Source organism: Cololabis saira, chromosome 13, assembly GCF_033807715.1.
Source record: "Cololabis saira isolate AMF1-May2022 chromosome 13, fColSai1.1, whole genome shotgun sequence".
Classification (NCBI taxonomy): Eukaryota; Metazoa; Chordata; class Actinopteri; order Beloniformes; family Belonidae; genus Cololabis; species Cololabis saira.
Window position 1 is genome coordinate 18563624 of NC_084599.1, and position 22788 is coordinate 18586411.

Genomic DNA, 22788 nt, shown 5'->3' on the forward strand with positions numbered 1-22788 from the left:
TCTGCCTTTATTATCTGCAATCACTGAAGTAGGAACAAAAGGGACCCCTCTCTTTATCAATATGGCCGTACCTCTAGATCTATTGTCAAATTTAGAACAAAAAGTCTGCCCAATCCAACCTCTTTCAAGTTTGGAGTTGTCGTTCGTGCGGAGATGGGTCTCTTGTAAAAACATAATAACGGCACCCAGTGATTTTAAATGCGTAAATACACGAGTGCGTTTAATTGGATGGTGGATCCCTTTAATATTCCAACTAATGAATCGGATTGAACCTAAATTAGCAATATTAGGAGACGCTATAATGCAATAATAAACCTGATTAAAGAAAAAAAATCAAGCATGACCAAACTGTAAAATGTGTAACCCTCAATCTTAAACATACAAAAATAAAATAAAAGAGGAAAAACCCAGAAGCCAAAAATGAAAAAAAATGGGAACCGAACCCCCTGTGCAGATCTCCAAACCCGTGGGAGATCGCACATCCTTCCTGCGCTAGAGAAGGAAAGGCACATATTGTGCTAGAAAAACAGGGTAACCGCAAGGCAAAACCGGAGAAAAAACGAACCCAATGCGGCAGAACAAGCCTTGTTAAATTTAAACCTCAAAAGGCACAGGCTGTATTAAAGCATGATATATAATGGCGTCAAGGTGGACCATGCAAAAAGAAAAGAGCTTAACCACAAGAGCTGGAAAATGTTGAGATTAAACAGAGAAAAAAAAAAGAACAAAATTATATTAACCCCTATATAGAGAGCATAATATCAGTGTAGTAGAAGGGGGGAAATAAAAACAATAGAAAAATAATAAAAGTCCCTTAGTTATGAAAAGTAAAAGTCCATGGATAATAACAGTCTAGAGAATAGGATATGTCGATTTCCATAGCATGTGGCAATAGAGAGACAGGTAAAATGACGTGAATCAGTATTTCTAGGTTCATCCCTTCCCCCAAAGAGAAAGAAGGGCAGAACAGTACGACCAAGAACAAATTGTGCACAATGCTCTCTAAACCCATATTCAAACGTGAAAAAAAACAAACATATAAACAGATAAAAGGAGAACTCGTGCTATGGTAAAAAGGAAAAATGCAACAATCCCATTAGTTGTAGAGACAGAAGTAGCAAAGATAACTAGAACAAAAATAATAAAATAAAATAAATAAATAAATAAAAAATACACCATGGGGAATAGGAAGATATTTGAGTAAATATTCAAACCAACATAGATCAAAGCATTTATTAGATTAATCTATATTCACGTAGGGGTCAGTTTTCATGTTTGAAGCTAATTGAGTCCTGCAGTTCCTCTGCTGACCACTAGGGTCTGAGTCCAGACCTGCAGGACTCCAGCAGTGACTGAATCTCCATTGACGTACATGTTAAAATGTCTAACTTTACAGCGGAAATATATTTACAGTCTGATTAACAAAACTAGGCTAGCTAATGTTACCTGCTACCTCTGGCTGCAGGTTCCTTGATGGAGATCAGAACTCTGCTGGTGGAAACCAGTTTATTATCTGTATTTTTTTCCAAGTTTTTTACAACATTATGCTAACGTGCAGAATTTGTATCCACTGATTGGTCCTCTAATCTCCAGCCAGAGATCAGCCCCGCCCCCCTTAGAACAGATTCATTTACAAAAAAAACATCCTTTTTTTTCTGTTGTCATGGCAACGTGACTGGCAGTACTGTGTCTCACTGGACCAGAAACCCAGTTTTTTTCTGTCGAACTTCAGAGTTGATGGAGAAGAAATCATAGTTTGAGAATAAATTTGAATTTTTAAAAGAATAAATCAGATTTATTTAACCACAGTCTCTATTTTACAATAATTAATTAGTCAATTGATCTCAATTAATTTATCTCCCTTTTAGGATAAATAAAGTACTTTTGAATTTAAATTGAATAATTGAGTACATTAGCAATAATTTAAATATAGTTATGCATCTTAGATCAAAGGCACACTTTTTCAGGGAAATAAAATATGTTTCTTATTAAAATATAGTGACAATTTTTTAAGTAAAATATCACTTTTTTGCAGTCAGATTTTGTGCTAAGTGTGTGATGGTGTATAAAATCCTGAAATCCAAAGTTTTACAAGATAAATCTAAAACATTTCCGAACAAAGGTTATTTATTTTTCAACGTAGTCGCATTAATAATCTGAAACACCAGAACGTATTTCCTGATTCATGAATCCAGAACTTAACGAGAAGCTCCACATATGAACGTTTGTTTCTGTTAATATTACAACTTTCATCTCGTCATGTAAACCAACCGCAATCATTTTAATTGTATGTCATCACAAAGTCGCGAGCCCACACACACTCAGCTTCCTGTGATGGGGGGGCGGTCCTGTTTCCTCCTGTTTCCTCCGGTCCAGGTGTTCAGAGAGCGTGTTCGTGACCCCTGACCTCCAGCAGCTGTACAGGTGAACGGGGGCTTATTGTTGTGCAACAGAGTCGCACCTGTCGTCTCCTTGGTGTCGCGATCGTCCTTGAGAGGACGATCACCGCCCCACACTGCAAAAACTTTGGGTTTTTCTCCCACTAGGGGAGTTTTTACCTGCCATTGTTTATGTAATAACTGCTCGGGGGTCATGTTCTGGGTATGGGTCTCTGGAAAGCGTCTAGAGACAACTTTTGTTGTATTAGATGCTATATAGATAAAATTGAATTGAATTGAATTACTCATGCTGGCTCTCCTAACAAGACAATGGCTGGGGAATCTCCTCCCAGATGTTACCAGGACATCTGAGATCCTGGACAGTCAGGTCCAACCTGGAGGTGTCGGATGAACGGAAACATAATGTCCCAGAGCTGTTCTGTTAAATTTAGGTCAGGCAAGCATGGAGTCTAGTTGATATTACCTACTCCTCCGTCCTCCAGGACCTGCCTGCAGACTCTCACCACATATTGCCAGCAGAGGTGGCAAATCCGGCTTCAGAAAGTAAAAGTCCTACCATGTATTTGTTCTGTCCATTCACTCAACCAGCTGATTCTAATCAGCACAGCTCTTCAGCCAGGTAGATGAGCTAATTAGTGAACTCACCTGGTTTTAGTGAATGGACAGAACAAATATATGGCAGGACTTTTACTTTCTGAAGCCGGATTTGCCACCTCTGATTGCCAGAAACTGTCCTGCCCGTGGGGGAACCAGGAGCCACTGCCACTGCAAAAACTCAAAATCTTAACAAGAATATTTGTCTTATTTCTAGTTAAAATGTCTCATTTTTATTCAAAAAATCTCATTACACTTAAAACAAGACTCATCACTGGAAAAAACAACAATTTTCATCTGTTTCAAGTAGATTTTCACTTAGAATAAGTAGAAAAATCTGCCAGTGGAAATAGATTTTTTTGCTTGTAATGAGAAGATAAATCTTGTCCCACTGGCAGATTTTTCGACTTATCTCAAGTGAAAATTTACTTGAAACAGTTGAAAATTGTCAAATAACAAGTTATTTTTCTGGTAATGACTCTTGTTTTAAGTGTAATGAGATTTTTTGACTAAAAATGAGACATTTTAACTAGAAATAAGACAAATATTCCTGGTAAGATTTTGAGTTTTTGCAGTGCAGTCTTTGTGGTCGGGGCCCGCGGCGCCATCAGGCCCGTTTCTGCAGCCCGGCCACCTGATGAGGCTGCAGCATCTGAGGCAGAAATTTACACATTTCTGCTTTTACATGGATGGCAACGCCAAACATGTTGGTTTGTCTTGAATCCTATGACTGAGGACCATTTGGAGAAGGCTGCTTGATCTGATTTCCTCCTCGGTGTTGGTAATTAAACCTGCTCTGTGGATGTGTAAATGTCACTCTGTGTTCACAGTTGCTCCAAAGGTAATTAAATCAGGAGAAAACTGGGTCAACGCAGCAGCACATGGGTACAGGACGCAGCGAGGAGGCGAACTGAATATTAATCCAAACCACAAGTTTATTCAACACACACTGAGCAAAAAAAGGAAAAAAGAAATTGCATGAGCCAAGTTCTCCTCATACTGCCTCCTGGGGATGTTAGAGTTCCAGTCAGGTGCTGCGAATCGTCCTCATTGATGGAGTGATCATCAGCGGGTCTGCAGACCTCTAGAAAAGCAGATAAATCTGAGCTTGGATGGTCTGGAGCATTCAGCTGTGTGTTAACACAATGACAAAAGAGAAACACATCAGCAATTATCTTAAATGGGCAACTGTTGCTGCACATTAGCCTATAAGGGGTTCTAAAACCATTTCCAAACTATTTAGAGGTCAATGTTATAGAAAGATTATTCACAAGAGGGAAACATTTGCATTCCCAGGAGTGGACATCGGCAGGTTTACCCCAAGATCATATCTGTAATCAGTACTCGAGTTGTAAAAAAAAATCAGGGGGGATGGTGGATTTTATCATATGGGGACAGATAATTTGTGCTGATTACAAATAATATATATTACAAATAATAGCACTGACCAAAACACCTGCAGAAATACTGCAGGAATGACATAGCAGCAGTTAAATGCAGCCTTCTGTAAGCTTTAAATATCCACTGGACTTACATCAAATACATCAAAACACAACAATAAAAAACAGTTTTCTGAACTTATCAATATGACTCTGTCCTTCACAGGATAAGTAAAATGGATCACTGCAAAAACTCAAAATCTTAACAAGAATATTTGTCTTATTTCTAGTTAAAATGTCTCATTTTAGTTAAAAAATCTCATTACACTTAAAACAAGACGCGTCACTGGAAAAAACAAAAAATTTCACCTGTTTCAAGTAGATTTTCACTTGAAATAAGTAGAAAAATCTGCCAGTGGAACAAGATTTTTTTGTTTGTAATGAGAAGATAAATCTAGTCCCACTGGCAGATTTTTCTACTTATTTCAAGTGAAAATTTATTTGAAACGGGTAAAAATTGTCAAATAAGTTATTTTTCTGGTGTTATTTTTCTGGTGATGACTCTAAATGTTGAAATAGCAGTAAAACCACATTCATTGATGAAATGACATAAGGGATGGAAAGGGGGGGTGGCAGTTTTACAGGGGGGGATGATTTGGACCGTTTTTATTTCAGGGGGGATGCCATCCCCCCTCAACTCCAGTACTGTCTGTAATGCTCCGAAAAATGCTGAAAAAAAAATGTAATTAAAATCCAAAACAAAAAAACAAACACAGCATTTCTACTGTCATACCTACTGTCACGCACGGTGGTGGAGGGATGATGGTCTGGAGTTGTTCAGTGAGGGGACCATCAACGAAGATCCTCTTTTACACCAACAAGCCGGAATCTGTCTGATGAATGTGACAAAACTTTTGTTATGGGGAGTGCAGAAGATCAGCAGTGGTTTTCTCTGTGAAAGGTTAAAGGAAACCGTGGATCTGCAGCTGTGACTCTTAGTAACCCTGGCTACAGTGCTGAAATAATTGTAATTCAGATATGAAGAGTGCAGAGTCTCTGAAGTTAGCTTGTTAGCTTGACATATTTAGCATTTTTTACTTCAGATTCCTTGTGATTACAATGAAGCCCACAGTTTAAGCAGCATGAAGCAGCACTTTAATCCTCTTCCTCCGTCTGGTTCTCCTCTGTTGCTCCTCCTCTTCCTAACCGTGTTTCATCTGCAGCTCTAAGTGCAGGATTTCCCCTTAGACAGCAGCTGTGTCCTTTACACCCGTTCTTATCGGTCTCATATTACGCCTCATTTCCTCTCACCCATAATAAGGTCAACAGCAGCAGGTTCCCTTCTGGGCACGTTCCATCTTTGTGGGTTTTCATCTGAGAGAAACGATCTCCTGCTGCACAGCTGGGTGACTGATAAACTTCAAACTGTCCAGTTTGATTTATCCAGCAGGTTGAGTGAACAGATTTCTCGAGGTGGGTTAGGGTGTCGTCTGTGTGAGGCAACCAATTTTTTTTTCAATCTTGGAAAGGCAGATTAGAACCTGCATGACGGAGAATGGCCAAGGATGGTTTTCAAGGTCAATAAGTAACAGAGTAATGGTGATTAGGAAGGAAAGGGGGCGGATATCTTCAATCTCCAAGTCCAAGAAGAGGACATCAAACAAAGGGTATGTATTGACGTCACATTCCCTCTGGACCACGTCCCCTTACTCACACTAAGTGGCAAAACATCAGCAAAAATGTCTGCAACTAGTGGAAAAGACGGGATAACAGCCGATTATCAGCTTAAATTAAAGGCAGTTGGACTTGGCAGTGACCCGTACAGTTACCCCAAGAACTAGAGGTCCATGGACATCTATGTTTGGCCACGAATCCAGTTTCCTGATATTTATATGGACTTAATTTCTACGCCGGGGAAATAGACGAAGCAAAGCTTGAAGGCTTACAAAAGTGTTGATGCTTGGTCCTACTTCAAGGCAGGATTTGTTGTAGTATTAAAGTGATGAAGAAGCCGAACTTTATGATTTGACCGTTTAACGTTAGCGACCCAAAAATCCAACATTACCTGATACAAAATGGGAACTGCAAATCCACGTTTCGGTGCCTGGAATCCAGTTGTTTCTGCCAATTGCAGCGATCCATTTGTCTCTCTTAAGCTTATTTTTCATCAGTCTGTAAAACGATAACTCCGATTTCTTGCTAAATCTATGAGTACAGTCGATCGCACAACAGCTCTTTCCCATTTTAGATGTTTAGATGCTCAAACTGAAAGTCAACGCTGCCACTCAGTCTTTCTGCCACTCAGTGGACGTAACCCGCTGTGAAGTCGCATCTGTGACGTCATGCACATTCCCTCTATCAGGGAGAAACCAACCAAATGTCTGGAAAAATGGTACAATGACGTCTTGAATGAAGCTGGCTGGCTGAGGATGATGGATCAATCATGGCTGTCCTGCTTTCATCAGCATGGGTTGCTATCAAGGGGCTACTGATGGTCTACGAGGAACTAATGGCTGTGCTTGAAGGAGCGCAGAAGAAGTGGCTCCGTAGGTAAGACACGTGTCGGTCTCCAGCAGACCTGACATGGTGGGGTCTGAGGGAAGACCCGTCCCCTGACCTTGTCCTGGCAGGGTGTCGTTCAGTTGTTACCTCAGAGGTGTACAGGTACACCACAACAACCAGGGATGCCCCTATACCATTTTTTTCACACGGAGTACAAGTACGAGTATTTTAATTTGTGTACTTGCCGATACAGAGTACCAATACGATACATCTACCACAAAAATAACTAGGCTAAAATGCAATGAAAAATGCAATGAATTGGAAGACGAAGGTTTTATTTGCAACAAATAAATTCAATAAAAATAAATAAAATGAGTAGAACTATTTTAAACAAAAAATAATGTTTCTGTGTAAATAAAAAGTCTCCACATTTAAGAAAATATCAAACATATAACATATCAATGAACCATCATATCGCGGCTCGAGTGCGTCGAGAAAACGGTGAAATCCTGCGTCTTCTCCAGCTGACAGTGGCTGCTCATCCAGCGCTATATAACGGGTTAGAGCCTCCGTTATTTTAACTTGTCTCTTGTTATTGTCTGTCGCTTTTGCAGAACCTGAGCTAATGTTGGCTGGTCTTGCAGTAGCATTAGCAAACTCCGTATCCTCAGCTTTATGATGCGTCTTGATGTTTTATCAAGTTGCTGGTATTAAACCACGTATTCTCCTTTCCTCTTGACACCTTAGCAGCACGTAGCTTCAGTCTGCCTTGCTTCTGTCCTGGTCCCTTATTTTGAAATATGTCCACACTGCTGACGTCCCGCTGCATTAATTGTCGTTATCTTGCCTGAAACGGCGCTGCCAGTCATGGGTGTCACTCTCTTCTCATCACCACTGACTGCAACGCAACGCAACGCACAACAACAATGAAGTGGTATCGGTGCGTGGTATCGGAGAATATTTGCGAGTATGAGTATATGAGAGCAGTATCGGCCGCAATACCAATACCAGTATCGGTATCGGGGGTTCCTTACCGACAACCACACAAGCTGCCGCAGTTCATCGTGTTGTGAAAGGATAACAAGGGCCGAACGAGAAGAATGAGTCTGGGAGATGGAAGCACACCTGGGAAGAAGGTTGATTTAGCTCTGATTCAGTGGGTTCACTGTTCAGTGGATTCCCAAGGTGCTCTGTGTGGATGACTCTCACTGGGAATGGGCCGGAAATATCCGGAATTATCGCAGGAGTGATAGAGCAGTGTTGTAGACTCTGGGAAGCGGCAGAAAGACGATCTTGTTGGTATCAGATGGAGTGGATGTGCAGGGATGAGGACATCATTGCTGACTTGCTAACTGCAAGGGGTCCCGGTTAACGGCCCGAACACCCAGTGAAGGTCGGGTCCTGTCACATGATATCATCTGCAGTTGTTCCCCGGCGTGTTTGTGGTGTCCTCAGATGAATTAAACAAATACCCTATTTACAATTCTTGATTCTATCTTCATAAATGAATATTTACTGAGCTGCCTGTGTGTGTGGGCTTGTGTGAAAGGGGGAACAGACCAATGGAGTCGGAGAGAGAGAGAGCGAGAGAGAGAGAGAGAGAGACAGGGAGAGGGGTGAGGAGGGGGAACATAAAGAGAGTAATCAGGTTGGAGTCGACAGCAGAGCTGAACCGCTGCAGCTGACTCACACACATACGTTTCCGGAGAGCGTCACAGAGAACCTCCAACTGAGACACACACACACACACACACACACACACACACACACACACACACACACACACACACACACTCTCAGCGTTTCATGTGGATTCATGTCGGAGTGTGAGGACTGTCATGGACGATGCTGCCTCCAGGTTGGTGTGATCTGTGTGGTGTGAGTGAGTGTGTGTGTGTGACAGAGAGTGTGTTTTCTGCTGGATTCTGGACAGAACAGCTAAGAGTGTGTTTGTGTATCACTTTTCCGCTCATGGCTGCAGACCTGCAGACAGGTGTGATCAGGTGACTCGCGTGTTTTCCGTCATGAATGATTCGGGTCACAGCAGGGCTGCTTCTAGCTTTTTCGGGGTCCTGGCTAGGATTCTGTTTTGGGAGCCCTAACATGTGAACTCTTGTGATAGGATGGTGTGGACTCTTGGTGATACGTGAACTTGTTACACGTTAGTATTTAGGTTGGTTTAGCTAGCAAAACAAAGCTAGCATAACAACGTGCTGGGGCCTTTTAAGGGGGAAATTACTTTGATTTAGATGTACCGTATTGGCCCGAATATAAGACAGTGTTTTTTGCATTGAAATAAGACTGAAATAGTGGGGGTCGTCTTACATTCGGGGTCTAGACATTACACCCATTCACAACGCTAGATGGCGCCAGATATCTTTAAAGCGAATGCTGAACTTAACTCCCCAGGACAAAGCGAACCCCTGTCACGAAGAAGAAAAATAAAAATAGCGGTAAGAAAGAAAAGAGAAGAAAATAAGAGAAGAGATAACAGAAAATGGAGAAACGTATCTGGAGAAAAGTGGGTGGAAGATCGGCCAGGTTAATTGGCAGCTGAGAAGAAGTCAAGATGATGATTTGAATGAGGCGAACTAACATGCTTTTTCTCTCCAATATATTGTTATAATCATTTGTTTCAGATGTACTGTAATTATTTTCTGTATAAAAATTGAATTTGGTCTTTTTTCAAACTTGAGTCTTGAAAAAGAGGGGGTCGTCTTATAATCAGGGTCGTCTTATATTCGGGCCGATACGGTAATAACTGAAACAAATGACTGGCATCGTCTGAAACAGAAAATGCTGATCTCGGGATTAACCGGCTGCGGCCGGGCAGAAACGCTGCACCTACTGTATGTCGGATGGATTCAGTCTGGATGTTAACGTTAGTTAGTTTGCGACACCAAGCAGCCTCACCACACAAGCTGGGAAAAGCTTAAAAACAACACAGTGCACTAAAACTCAGAACTTGAAGCAATGCTGCCCAAACATCGCTGAAATAGTGAAGTTCTACACCAGAACTGAAACGTAGTTGCAGCGGAGGTTGATGAACGCAGCTTATTTCAGGTCCGAGACAGAAAACCAGCTGGTCAGAATCTGGACCACCAGGACCAGCAGGCCTTTTAAAGAATCCACTGCAGAAGGTCGACGCATCGGACGGATAAATGTCGATATCCCTGCTGATAACATGCTCATCTTCCACATGAAGGAGGGGACCACGCAGGTGTTTCCTCACGTCCTGACGTCGTCCTGAACGAAATCACAAAAAGTTTCCTGAAGGAAACCGTGACGTCACTCAACCAGCGTCAGTTTCACTTCTTTTGAAACATACTGAACACAATTAGGGCCATGCAGGAGAACAAATATTTGAGAGGGGAAGATTTTTTTTTATTATGCACTTCGAGAAAAAAGTCGAAATGTCAAGAATAATGTTGAAATACAATTTCAAGAATAAAGTCGAAATTTCAAGAATAAAGTCGAAATTTAAAAAAATAAAGTTGAAATACAATTTTGTGAATAAAGTGGAAATGTCTCCTCTGCCCCATAAAAATCCAGTCAGGAGAGCGACTGACAGCTACGCGGCAGCAGCCGTAACTAACTAACTAACTAACTTACATCCTTGGAATGTCTAAAGGCATACGAGGCATTTTGTAAAGACAATCACATGCGCTGTTTGTTATAGTCTCAGAACATTTCAACTTTATTCTCGAAATTGTACTTCAAAATTAATCTCGACATTTTGACTTTTTTCTGAACGTTTCGACTTTTTTCTCGAAGTGCATAATGAAAACAAATCTTACTCCTCCAAAATATTATTTTTATTTTTCTCCTGCCTGGCCCTAATACTCTTCCGTAGAAACAAGACTGTTCTGTCTTTTTTTTAATTTTTTTTTAAACATGTCTCTAGTGGCTTTTATTAGAGAGTAGCTTGATAGGAGTTATGGGCCATAACTCCTATCAAGCTACTCTAATAAAAGAGAGAAGAGGGAGACCTGCAGCCCAGGGACTTGAACCTGGACCGTACAATGGTGACGGTCACCACTCAACCACGTGAGCTCTCCGCCGCCACCAATTAATCCACTTTTATCCAGAGGAAGATTTTAGTGTCCTTGACATGAATCCACCATCAACGTTGAAGTCACTCCCACTGAGACAGAAGCTCTGCTGCCTTCCGTCTGGAGATAACGAGTCCAGCTCAGCACCCCCCACCCCCTCGCTTGTCGAGAGGTGTGTGTGTGTGTGTGTGTGTGTTGTGGTTTACTCCCGTGAGGGAACTCTGCAGTGAGGCAGAGGTGTGTGTGTGTGTGTGTGTGTGTGTGTGTGTGTGTGTGTGTGTGTGTGTGTGTGTGTGTGTGTGTGTGTGTGTGTGTGTGTGTGTGTGTGTGTGTGTGTGTGTGTGTGTGTGTGTGTGTGTGTGTGTGTGTGTGTGTGTGTGTGTGTGAGTCATTGTTGCATTGCAGCGACCTCCAGAAGCTGCTGCAGCAAGAGATGAGACTCGGCCTCCGTTCTCCTGATGAGACGATCAGCCGCAAACGTTTCAACCTGAAGAAGCTTCTGAGGAGTTGAAGATTCTTCACCGTCCTTGTCAGGACTTTACACGAAGAAACTGGAAAACTGGTGGATTCACACACAAAATAATAATAATAATAATAAATCACGCTTAAAGCAGCACAGAGAAGTTTTCATGTCAAACGATCAGTTTCGTTTGAAGGAATATTCGATTGGCCACCGGTCATCTTCACAGCGTGTCGGTGACACTGACGCCAGCTAACAGCTACATCACAGCAGAGTAAAAGTGGCCGAGCACAAGAGGGAGGCAGGAAAGCTGAGGCAGCGTTGTAGAGACTTGACCTCCAGGCCTGTAGGGGGAGCTGCTGCTTTAAGTATTGTTACTATAATTGGTATTGATGTCAGATCATTTTAGCTTTGTTGACAAAACTTAAGAGGTCAAGTCATCATCTTCAATAAAGCCTCATTTATGCTCCACCTGCATACGTTCGTACATCCAACCCTTCTAAGCGCCGTTCCAGGGTTATGGTTGTTCAGCAACATCCACCAGGGAGCAGGGACGAGTCTCTGAGATCAAAAAACATAGCAACCGTAGATGAGATCTTTTTGTTAATTTTATTAAAAACTGTAAAGTTCCTTTCAAGTGTATTTTATTAGAGCACATTAAAATATAGTTACAAATTTACAGTATAATCAGTGCGCATAGAGTACAGGTCATAGTGCACTTTTTTGTTTTCTTAGAACATAATAAATGAAGAACCTGATATAAAATCTGGAATGCAAAATACAAAGTAAGAAAAATAGCTAAGAATAACAATAGATAAATAAATTAATAAATAAATAAAAAAAGGTAAAAATACATAAACAGGATGGCACCTGTAGAATAAGGCTGTGATGCTTCCTGCTCTAATTCAAGCCAATTTGGTGGAGTTACTGTGTCATCCAGCCAATATGCCATAATCCTGATTTGTGAAGCCCAATAATATGACAAAAAGTTTGTAATGGCCAATCCCCCTCCATCTTAGATTTGAAAAGGGATTTTCTTCCCAATTCCCCAATGTGTTTTTATTCCCATAGGAAAGGGAGTACAAGTCTGATTTTTTAAAGAAAGATTTGGTCAGAAACACTGGAATATTCTGAAATAAATATAATAACTGGGGCAAAAAACTATTTTAATAGCATTGACTCTGCCCAGCAATGATATCGGCAAGGTCTTCCAAAACAGTATATTCGACTGTAATTTAGACAATGGTAGGAAGTTTTCCTTAAATAGAGACCAGTGGCTCCTTGTAATTTGAATTCCTAAATATGTGCATTTCTCTGGAGATATGTCGAAAGGGAGGTTCTGTAACCAAGCATTATTTTATACATGTATGGGCATCAGCTCGCTTTTGCTCCAATTTATCCTATAACCAGAGAAGGTCCCAAATGAATTGATTTTATTGAGTATCTGCAGAATCGTGACTTGTGGTTGAGAGATAAATAACAAAACATCATCTGCATATAATGAGATTTTTTTTTAGAGATTTTTGTGTGTTATAACCTTGAATTAACGGGTAACATGAATGAGTGGATACTCTCAGCAAGGGGTTCGATTGCTAAAGCAAAGATAAGGGGGGACAGGGGGCACCCCTGTCTTCTTCCTCTATATAGATTAAAACGAGTTGATACTATTTGATTCGTGAGTATTTGTGCACATGGGTTGTAATAGAGAAGCTTTATCATAGAAATAAATTTGTCTCCAAAATTAAATATTTTTAAAATTTCAAACAGATAAGGCCATTCGACCTGGTCGAAAGCCTTCTCTTCATCGATTAAAAACTGTAAAGTTTATATGAAAATATCATCTGTGATTTCGTGGCGTTTACATTGTTTCATCTATGAAAGAAACGCCTCATTCTGCATCTCTGTTGTCAAAACCCACTAACTTTTTCATTGTCAGTTTTCATTTGTGATCTCACACGGTGAGCGCGTCCGAGCGTCGGTGAGCACATTAAGTTTGTTCTTTCTGGAAATAAACACATGAAAAGGATGAGTGCTGTCAAATGGCTTTAGCTAATGACAAAAGCTAGTTATTCTAGTTGGCTTAAACTATCATAACTACGTTCAACTATGTTAGCTCAAGGTAACTGACATAGCTAAGTGTAACAAGCGTATTAAAGTTAGTCTTTAGAGCTTCAGCTAGCATAGTAGTGCTAGCCATAGACATGTATACGTAGACGCCCCAACGAGCGCTGAGCCGTATGTCAACGTCGCCGCCATATTGGATGTGGCAAGACTGCGCTGTAAACTAATACAAGTAAATGGACTTATTTTCATAAAGCGCCTTTCTACAAAGTTATTTACGTTTTACGTCTCATTTATTCATTCACACACGCACTAATATACTTGGGAAACAGTTAGGCACCAAATATAATATATTTAATTTTCTCAGATGGCAAAAATAAGAACTTTATTGATCCCACATAGGAGTAATTCATGTTGTATCAGCTATAGAGAACAAGGTAGTGACGAAAAACAATATATATCCCCCCTCACAAAAATAAGAAAAATAGAGCAACATATTTTTGTCCCAACATCAAATCTCTGCAGACTGGTGAGAGCAGTTGCCTAACTGCGCATGGAGAGGCATTTGCACTTCATTGCAACTTTGAAAATAGTGTTTGTATTACCAGCTTTGTGTAACTTTTGAAATTGTATTGTACATTGATGATGCGGATGAATGTATTTGTCAATGTGTGAATGATTTCTAATGATTTCATAGTGCTGACATGGTGATGACATGACCTCGGTGTCTGCAGCGTCACGGGGTGACATTCTGGGTGACCTCATTTTATATTTCCAGCTTATATTTCGGCTTTAGAATATGTTTATTTAATTTCAACTATGTAGCCTAAATGGTCTCCAGTTTTGCGAAGTTAATGTTGAGAATTTTTCTTGTTGTAGAGAGACTGTTATTGACGTTATGGTCTATTTGTTTACATTCTTGTCATCGTTAATTAAATTTGCACTTGTTAAACCCTTTCAATTCATTGTACGGTTGCTTTTTTCTCCAACTATTTCTTTTCTCTGTGATGAGGTGAAGGCCCAGCGGTAGTGCTCACGGTTCGACACTGATTAATATCAATGGAATGTATCAGTCAAAATGAATGTAAACGAACGCTGGTTAGCATGACCTGTTCTAGGCTAAACCAGCCAACTTAGCCACCAGAGCCACCTCTAAGATGACTGATGACCTTTAACTCAGCTGCTTGGCATGTTCCTGACTCTCCATCCTCCTCTTCCCTGTGTGTCAGAGCGTTGGTGTGAGCGCTATGGTGACCTGCGGGGAGAGTTGCTGTGCGTGGAGCTGGAGAAGGAGCGACAGGGTCTTGGTCTCAGCCTGGCGGGGAACAGGGACCGTTCCCGGCTCAGCATCTTTGTGGTGGGCCTCCATCCTGGGGGGCCGGCTGCCCGGGACGGGCGCATCCTGGTGGGAGACGAGCTCCTGGAGGTGAGAAAGCTACATTGTAACATTCAACACTGCCAGAGAGCACCACAATAACTCTGCTAAATAACTCAAGGCTGCTGTGGGAAAGTACAGAGTCAGACTGTTTGGACTTTTGATCCCACTTTGACTCCCACTCACGACATGGGAGTCCAGGGACACTTCTATTCCCATATTTCTTGGGTTCTCATTCATAATTGCGTCAACAACATGTGAACTGTAAAACAAACCAAACAAGTGTGATGTTTTCAATTCAATTGTTATTTTATAGCGTCTTTTACAACAACTTTTACAAGTTGTCTTTAGGATCTTTCCAGAGACCAGAACATGACCCCCGAGCAATTATTACATAAACATAAACAATGGCAGGTATAAACTCCACTAGTGGGAGAAGAACCTTAAACCAAACAGTGGCAAGAAAAACTCCCCTTTAGGAGGGAAGAAACCTGGACCAGGACCTGGATCATAAGGGGGAACCCTCATGCTTAAGACCAGACTGGGGTCAGCATGCAGCTCCTGAAGCTCCGGCCTGCAAACATGCACAGAAGAGGAAAAAAGGGGACCAGCACAAGAAACTACAGGAACGATGGACAAAAATGATGGCTCTGAGATACTTATAATCAGGGGTTAATTTGTGCCGGATCCTGCCGGAACAAGATCCGGCACCTCTCGATTTTGGCCTCCCTGCGTTCCGGGACTTATTTGGGCAGATCCGGCACCTCTCGTATATAAAACAATAATAATATTAAAAAGTTTTTTTTTAATGTATAAAAAATAATAATATGCATAATTCATTTACAGAACAAATCCCAAGCATTTCATGTTGTTTATAAAGATTTAACGTCATTTGAAAGAGTCGGAGATTTGTTGATGCAATGAAAAGATGGGCCAGCAAACCACGCCCCTGACCAAAAAAACTTTGGAAATTTGCTGGATCTGGGGAGCCAGCAGCGAGCAACGCAAACATGTCAAAAAGACAGCTGAATTTACTGTCTTTTTTCAAAAAGAAGGAAGAGTTGCATGATTCTTCAAAACGAATCAGAAAAGCAACAAGCGGCGATGAGGGCAGCTGCAGCACAGTCAATGTGGTCCTTGCGCCGCGTAGCACATACACATGAATGGATTTGTGTCGGTTTCAGTGGATTATGTTCTCACTACAAATAAAAAAACGGGCTGAAGCCCCCCCAAATTTGATCTCAGCCCCCCCAAAATTAAGAGGACATTTTTCCCTTTCCAACGATACCAATATTGTGTTTGTACAATTTAAAACGGCGTTATTTTGGGGTTGATCCAGCTGCGTCTCTGCCTGCACTGTGTCCAGCAATGTCCCGCCCACAGCATCATCTGATTGGTTGCACACACAGACAGGCACGGGAAACAGCCAATCAGCGGTGAAGGCTGTGCCTGTGCATGTGCTCACACACAAACAGAGGAGCGGAGAATATTAGTTATTAATTATTTAGTTATTAATATTAGTTTAGCCGGGTAGAGAAGCTCCGGAGCTATGTTTCCAAGGTAAGTTAAGGCAGCAGACACCCTATTATTGTTATTCTAGCTTTCCAAAGTGCACCAGATTGATGCATTTAAATGCATTATGCTCAAAAAATTTCCCGGGGGTACCCCCTCGATGTTCCGGGACCTCTTCATGGACAAATTAAGCACTGCTTATAATAAATATTAGATGGAAGAGGAGAAGAGAAGAAGGGTGAGGTTCCCGCCCAATGGATCATGTTGTCCCCCTGCAGCAGAGGCCTATAGCAGCATATCTACCACGAAGCTATATTTGAGACTAGCTATTATAGTCTTGTTATATAGCTGCAGCTATGACTACTGACTCTAACACACTAGAGTTTACACTAACTAGAGGTTTACTAACACTAACTAGAGGTTTACTAACACTAACTAGAGATTTACTAACACTAACTAGAGGTTTACTAACACTAACTAGATGTTTACTAACACTAACTAGAGGTTTACTAAACACTAACTAGAGGTTTACTAACACTAACTAGAGGTTTACTAACACTAACACTAACTAGAGGTTTACTAACACTAACACTAACTAGAGGTTTACTAACACTAACTAGAGGTTTACTAAACACTAAGTAGAGGTTTACTAACACTAACTAGAGGTTTACTAACACTAACTAGAGGTTTACTAACACTAACTAGATGTTTACTAACACTAACTAGAGGTTTACTAAACACTAACTAGAGGTTTACTAACACTAACTAGAGGTTTACTAACACTAACTAGAGGTTTACTAACACTAACTAGAGGTTTACTAAACACTAACTAGAGGTTTACTAACACTAACTAGAGGTTTACAAACACTAACTAGAGGTTTACTAAACACTAACTAGAGGTTTACAAACACTAACTAGAGGTTTACTAAACACTAACTAGAGTTTTTACTAAACACTAACTAGAGGTTTACAAAACACTAACTAGAGGTTTACAAACACTAACTAGAGGTTTACTAACACTAACTAGAGGTTTACTGAACACTAACTAGAGGTTTACTAACACTAACTAGATGTTTACTAACACTAACTAGAGGTTTACTAAACACTAACTAGAGGTTTACTAACACTAACTAGAGGTTTACTAACACTAACTAGAGGTTTACTAAACACTAAGTAGAGGTTTACTAACACTAACTAGAGGTTTACTAACACTAACTAGAGGTTTACTAACACTAACTAGATGTTTACTAACACTAACTAGAGGTTTACTAAACACTAACTAGAGGTTTACTAACACTAACTAGAGGTTTACTAACACTAACTAGAGGTTTACTAACACTAACTAGAGGTTTACTAAACACTAACTAGAGGTTTACTAACACTAACTAGAGGTTTACAAACACTAACTAGAGGTTTACTAAACACTAACTAGAGGTTTACAAACACTAACTAGAGGTTTACTAAACACTAACTAGAGTTTTTACTAAACACTAACTAGAGGTTTACAAACACTAACTAGAGGTTTACTAAACACTAACTAGAGGTTTACAAACACTAACTAGAGGTTTACTAAACACTAACTAGAGGTTTACTAACACTAACTAGAGGTTTACAAACACTAACTAGAGGTTTACTAAACACTAACTAGAGGTTTACTAAACACTAACTAGAGTTTTTACTAAACACTAACTAGAGGTTTACTAACACTAACTAGAGGTTTACTAACACTAACTAGAGGTTTACTAAACACTAACTAGAGGTTTACAAACACTAACTAGAGGTTTACTAAACACTAACTAGAGGTTTACTAACACTAACTAGAGGTTTACAAACACTAACTAGAGGTTTACTAAACACTAACTAGAGGTTTACAAACACTAACTAGAGGTTTACAAACACTAACTAGAGGTTTACAAACACTAACTAGAGGTTTACAAACACTAACTAGAGGTTTACAAACACTAAATAGAGGTTTACTAAACAGAAAGGTTTTAAGTTTGGTTGTAAAGTCCTTAACGCAGACTGGAAGTTGTTTCCATAGTAACGGTTCCTGATAGCAGAACGCTGCTGCTAGCAGCTGTTACCCAGAACCTTACGTTCTGGGTAACAGCTGAGTTCTCCCTGATATATCTTAATTCCACCTCCATGTGTCTGTCTCTGTCAGATCAACAGCCAGGTCCTCTATGGGCGGAGTCACCAGAACGCCTCGGCCATCATTAAGAGCGCCGCCTCCAAGGTGAAGCTCGTCCTTCTCAGGTAGGACTGTAAGGCACGCTGGGAGTCTGAGGCTGCTCATCACTGTGACCCGGTTTAGATATGGATTAGGACTGTGTTGAAAAAATCGATTTTCCGATTCTAAATCTAAATCTATTCTCATATTAATTCCTAAAAATCGTCTAAAGATCGATTTTTTTTCATCATTACAAATCACAAATTTGGCATTTTATGAAGTCAGGATTTGTGATGTCAGGATTAGGATTTTCTTAATATTTGATTACTTTTTGCTTTGGTGGCAAAAATCAGGTGAAATCACAGACTCCCATCTTCTTAAGAAAATACTGAGGGAAGAGGAATCGAGAGTCAGGGAATAAGACACCAAACCAAGGCAAACGCTTGACAGTGTTGTAAAAGTGACCTGACCCCAGGCCTATAGCTGGGACCCACTGAGCTAAAATTAACAGGCTTCCTTTATTCTGCTTTAATACAAAATAAATCTATTCAGCTTCAGAAATATCATTCCACATTCAACGAGGATTATTGTTTTCTATGAAAGGAAAAGAAGATATGTAGCCTCAGATACTGTATGGCACCTTTAATGCATTAAAGTATGGTTGTCATGAGAACAGATAACCTTTGTGTGTGTTGACCAAAACTGAACTCATGATTCGCCTCTTTGTGTCTCTGCAGAAATAAAGACGCCATAAACCAGATGGCCGTGGCTCCGTTCCCGACCCCGCCTCCTCCCCCCAGCCTGAGCCCCGTCAACCCGGAGGTAACAAACACACTCATTTATGTGTTAGCCGTAAAATTAGGCCCCTTTTATTCCTGTTTTATGAGATCTGATTTGACATTACAGCTGTCAGACTTGTCATCTGTTAAGAGGTTGTGCAGTTATTTGAGATACATTGAGGTTTTGGAGGCATTTGAAAAAAGCTTACAGGATGGAGACAATTTTTAAACAAAAAAATTAGAAATTTAGAATTTATATAAATTAAATTGCCAAAAAAAGTGTCTTAATTTTCATGTAAACAAAAGTGATTTGTTTACGATTTGCATTTATAAAGTCAGAATTTGCAGGATTTGCTAAATTGCAGTCTGGATTTTTTAAATAGAAATTAATTAAAGTCAGAATTTGTTAAGTATGACCTAATAAAGTCATGATTTACAAATTCAGAATGTGTAAAGTTGGGATTTATGTTGTAATAATTTATAAAGCCATTATTTTTTAAGTCAAGATTTCTAAACCTGGGATTTATAAAGTTGGAATTTACAAAGTCAGAATTTATGAAGTCAACATTTAGGAAATCAGGATTTGAAAATTTGAAATGTACAATAATGGGATTAACAAAGTAAGAATTTACAAAGTCATAATTTCTAAATCTGCAATTTATAAAATCTGGATTTAAAAAGCCAGGATTTATGATGACAAGATTTTGAAAATCATGATATGATAGGTAATACATAATATGATATTCATGAAGTCACAATTTATGAAGTCTGCTTTTATTAATTATTGTATGCATTATTATCATCTGTATTTATTATTTATCAAGTCAGAATTTTTAAATGTTGGATTTAGAAAGGCAGTATTTACATTTATCTGGATTTATAAAGTCAAGATTTATATAATTATTATAACTAATAATTATAACTATTTATAAAGGTGTGTGTGTGTGTGTGTGTGTGTGTGTGTGTGTGTGTGTGTGTGTGTGTGTGTGTGTGTGTGTGTGTGTGTGTGTGTGTGTGTGTGTGTGTGTGTGTGTGTGTGTGTGTGTGTGTGTGTGTTTCCATCAGTGTGCGTCTCCAAATCTGCCCGATGTCTCCGCCCCCTACGATGGGCCCCGCCTCCCGGACAGTCTGAGGCTCCACCCCTCGTCGGTCTCACCGGTCAGTAAGAAGTTGCCGTCCGGGTGAGAGGTCGCCATGGCAACAGCCCGACGTGAACTTTGTGCTCTGTTGAACAGGACGAGATGACGAGTGATGAAGGTGAACGGAACGACAAGAGCAGAAGCAGCGACGGCGCCATCAAGAATCTGGTGGAACCAAACGTTTCCAGAAAGGTTTGTAGACACAAATATCCCCATTATTTTTAATACTTGAATGAAAATAGTTTCCAGTCAGTGACTGAAGTCTGGAGTCCATGGACATCAGTTCAATTAAATTTTATTTATATAGCGTTTATTACAACAGAAGTTTTCTCTAGGATCTTTCCAAAACAAACATCAGCAGTTTCCTCCTGGGGGGATGTTTTTCCAGACCTGGGCTGCAGCCAGCTGCTTGTTTCAGGGTCTTTCTACCTTCAGTTTTGTCTCCAGGAGGTGAAAAGATGCTCTGTTGGGTTCAGATCAGACCAGTGTGTTCAGGGTCCTCGTCCTGTGAAGCTCTGCCCATCGGTTTATTATGATTTATCTCTGGATTTTTCTCTTCAGTTGTTTTGTCCAAAGGATCTGATTCCAGGATGATTTTTTTTTTAGAAGTCAAATCTGTTTTTCCGGTTCTTGTCTGGGCCATTCCAACACGATCAAACAGAAAGTAAACCACTGCTGAACTGGACCAGTTCTCTAAGTGGGTCACCAATGGACCCGAAAAGTCCAAAACAAAAGACACGACCTTGAACGCACCAAACACTGCAGCGCACGGCGACACTTAACGTGGTGATCAGCAGGTTTCTATTAAAAACCCGGAAACCTGCTTCTGCTGGCAGAACCGGGCTCCGACTGAGCCTCCTTGACCCACTCTGCTCCAGAAAGCGGGCTGCAGGCTCCCAAGGCTCTGTTGGAGGTTCAGGTAACAGCACAGTCCCTCAGTGGTACTCAGTACTCAGTGGTTTGTGTCTGATTGTACTTGTGTTCTACGTTGTGGCGTCTCACCGTAAATCCCGCCCTCCTCAGAACGGTTTTCACTCAAGGTGGTGAACCCGCTGAACAGAGACGGTGAGCAATCAACATCCTATTGTTTGATTTGTCCATCTGAAGTGTCCACGGACTGTTTCTCTCCTCTGAATGACTCGGAACAGAAGTTTTTGCTGTTGTCCAATCACTTGAAAACAGCTCCTTACTCTCAGCTTTCCTCTTCTCATCCTGAGACACTGAGATTTCAACACTTTCAACAAACACAATCATCACTAATAAACTCAAATAGACTAAACTATCAACAAATATTAGGTTGATCAGGTTTGTTTTTTCTTCTATGCTACTATATTTATACTTTTCTTTCCTTTGAGGGACTGTTCCCTTTAAAGAGTCGTGTCCTCAGAGAAGACAGGTCATTCTTGTTCTGATGTAAAGTTGAAGCCTGTTAAAACTGAGCTCTTGAGGACATTTAAGACAAAAAAAGCCATTTTCCCACAGTTCATTTCTAGAACTTTCTACTGTTCACTTCCATGAAGATTTTCCCAAATAAATCTTTCGGTTTCACGATTGGTTCAAAGCTTCAGTTCTGTTTGATCTGTCTGCTGCTTCGCTGATCAAAACCTATGATCTGATCTGTGTCTTTAGTTCTCCTCCAGGAAACAGACGGCAGCGTCTCCTCCTCTGATCAGCGCCGAGCTTCACACTGCAGGTAACACACACACACACACACACACACACACACACACACACACACACACACACACACTCACCAATAAGGAGTAAGGAGGACATAACACACACACATTAAAACACACATGGAAACACACAATGAGATGAAAACACAAAAGCGCACACCAACTCACTGAGGGAGCTCTAGGAGGACATAACACACAAATAAATAAATAAATAAAAACACACACGCACACAAAAACATGCATTAAAACACAAAAACACAAAATTTTGATTGGGCATAAGGATGATATAACTCACACACACACACACACACACACATGAAAACATAAAAACACACCATTTCCCTGGGGTATAGGGAAGATATAACACACATTTGGAAAAAAACAAAGAACACACACCATCTCGCTTATGTAGCATAAGGAAGACACAACATACACATCTATATTCATCATGGGGACGGGGAGAAAACGGACACAAACGCTGCGTCCTCCATGGCAGCAGGAAACTAAGATGTAGCTCCTCCTCCTCCTCAGACCCGTCATGCTGCGCCGTGGTTCCTGGTCAGGAGACGGTTCTGGAAATCTGTAAAGGCCGATCCGGACTGGGACTGAGTATTGTGGGAGGAAGAGACACACAATTGGTAACACACACACACACACACACACACACACACACACACACACACACAC

At 40.6% G+C, this 22788-nt stretch overlaps 1 protein-coding gene across 5 annotated transcripts in view; it reads left to right on the forward strand.

The window, feature by feature from the left end:
- Window positions 1-22788, forward strand: part of patj (PATJ crumbs cell polarity complex component) — a 128095-nt gene that overhangs the window by 92260 nt on the left and 13047 nt on the right. For all 5 annotated transcript variants that reach the window (XM_061738106.1, XM_061738109.1, XM_061738110.1 and 2 more), the window contains 7 exons: window positions 14677-14873; window positions 18499-18590; window positions 19242-19326; window positions 20349-20441; window positions 20519-20614; window positions 22052-22115; window positions 22633-22739. In XM_061738106.1, the coding sequence (XP_061594090.1) occupies window positions 14677-14873; window positions 18499-18590; window positions 19242-19326; window positions 20349-20441; window positions 20519-20614; window positions 22052-22115; window positions 22633-22739 (734 nt within the window). The remainder of the gene's footprint in view (window positions 1-14676; window positions 14874-18498; window positions 18591-19241; window positions 19327-20348; window positions 20442-20518; window positions 20615-22051; window positions 22116-22632; window positions 22740-22788) is intronic.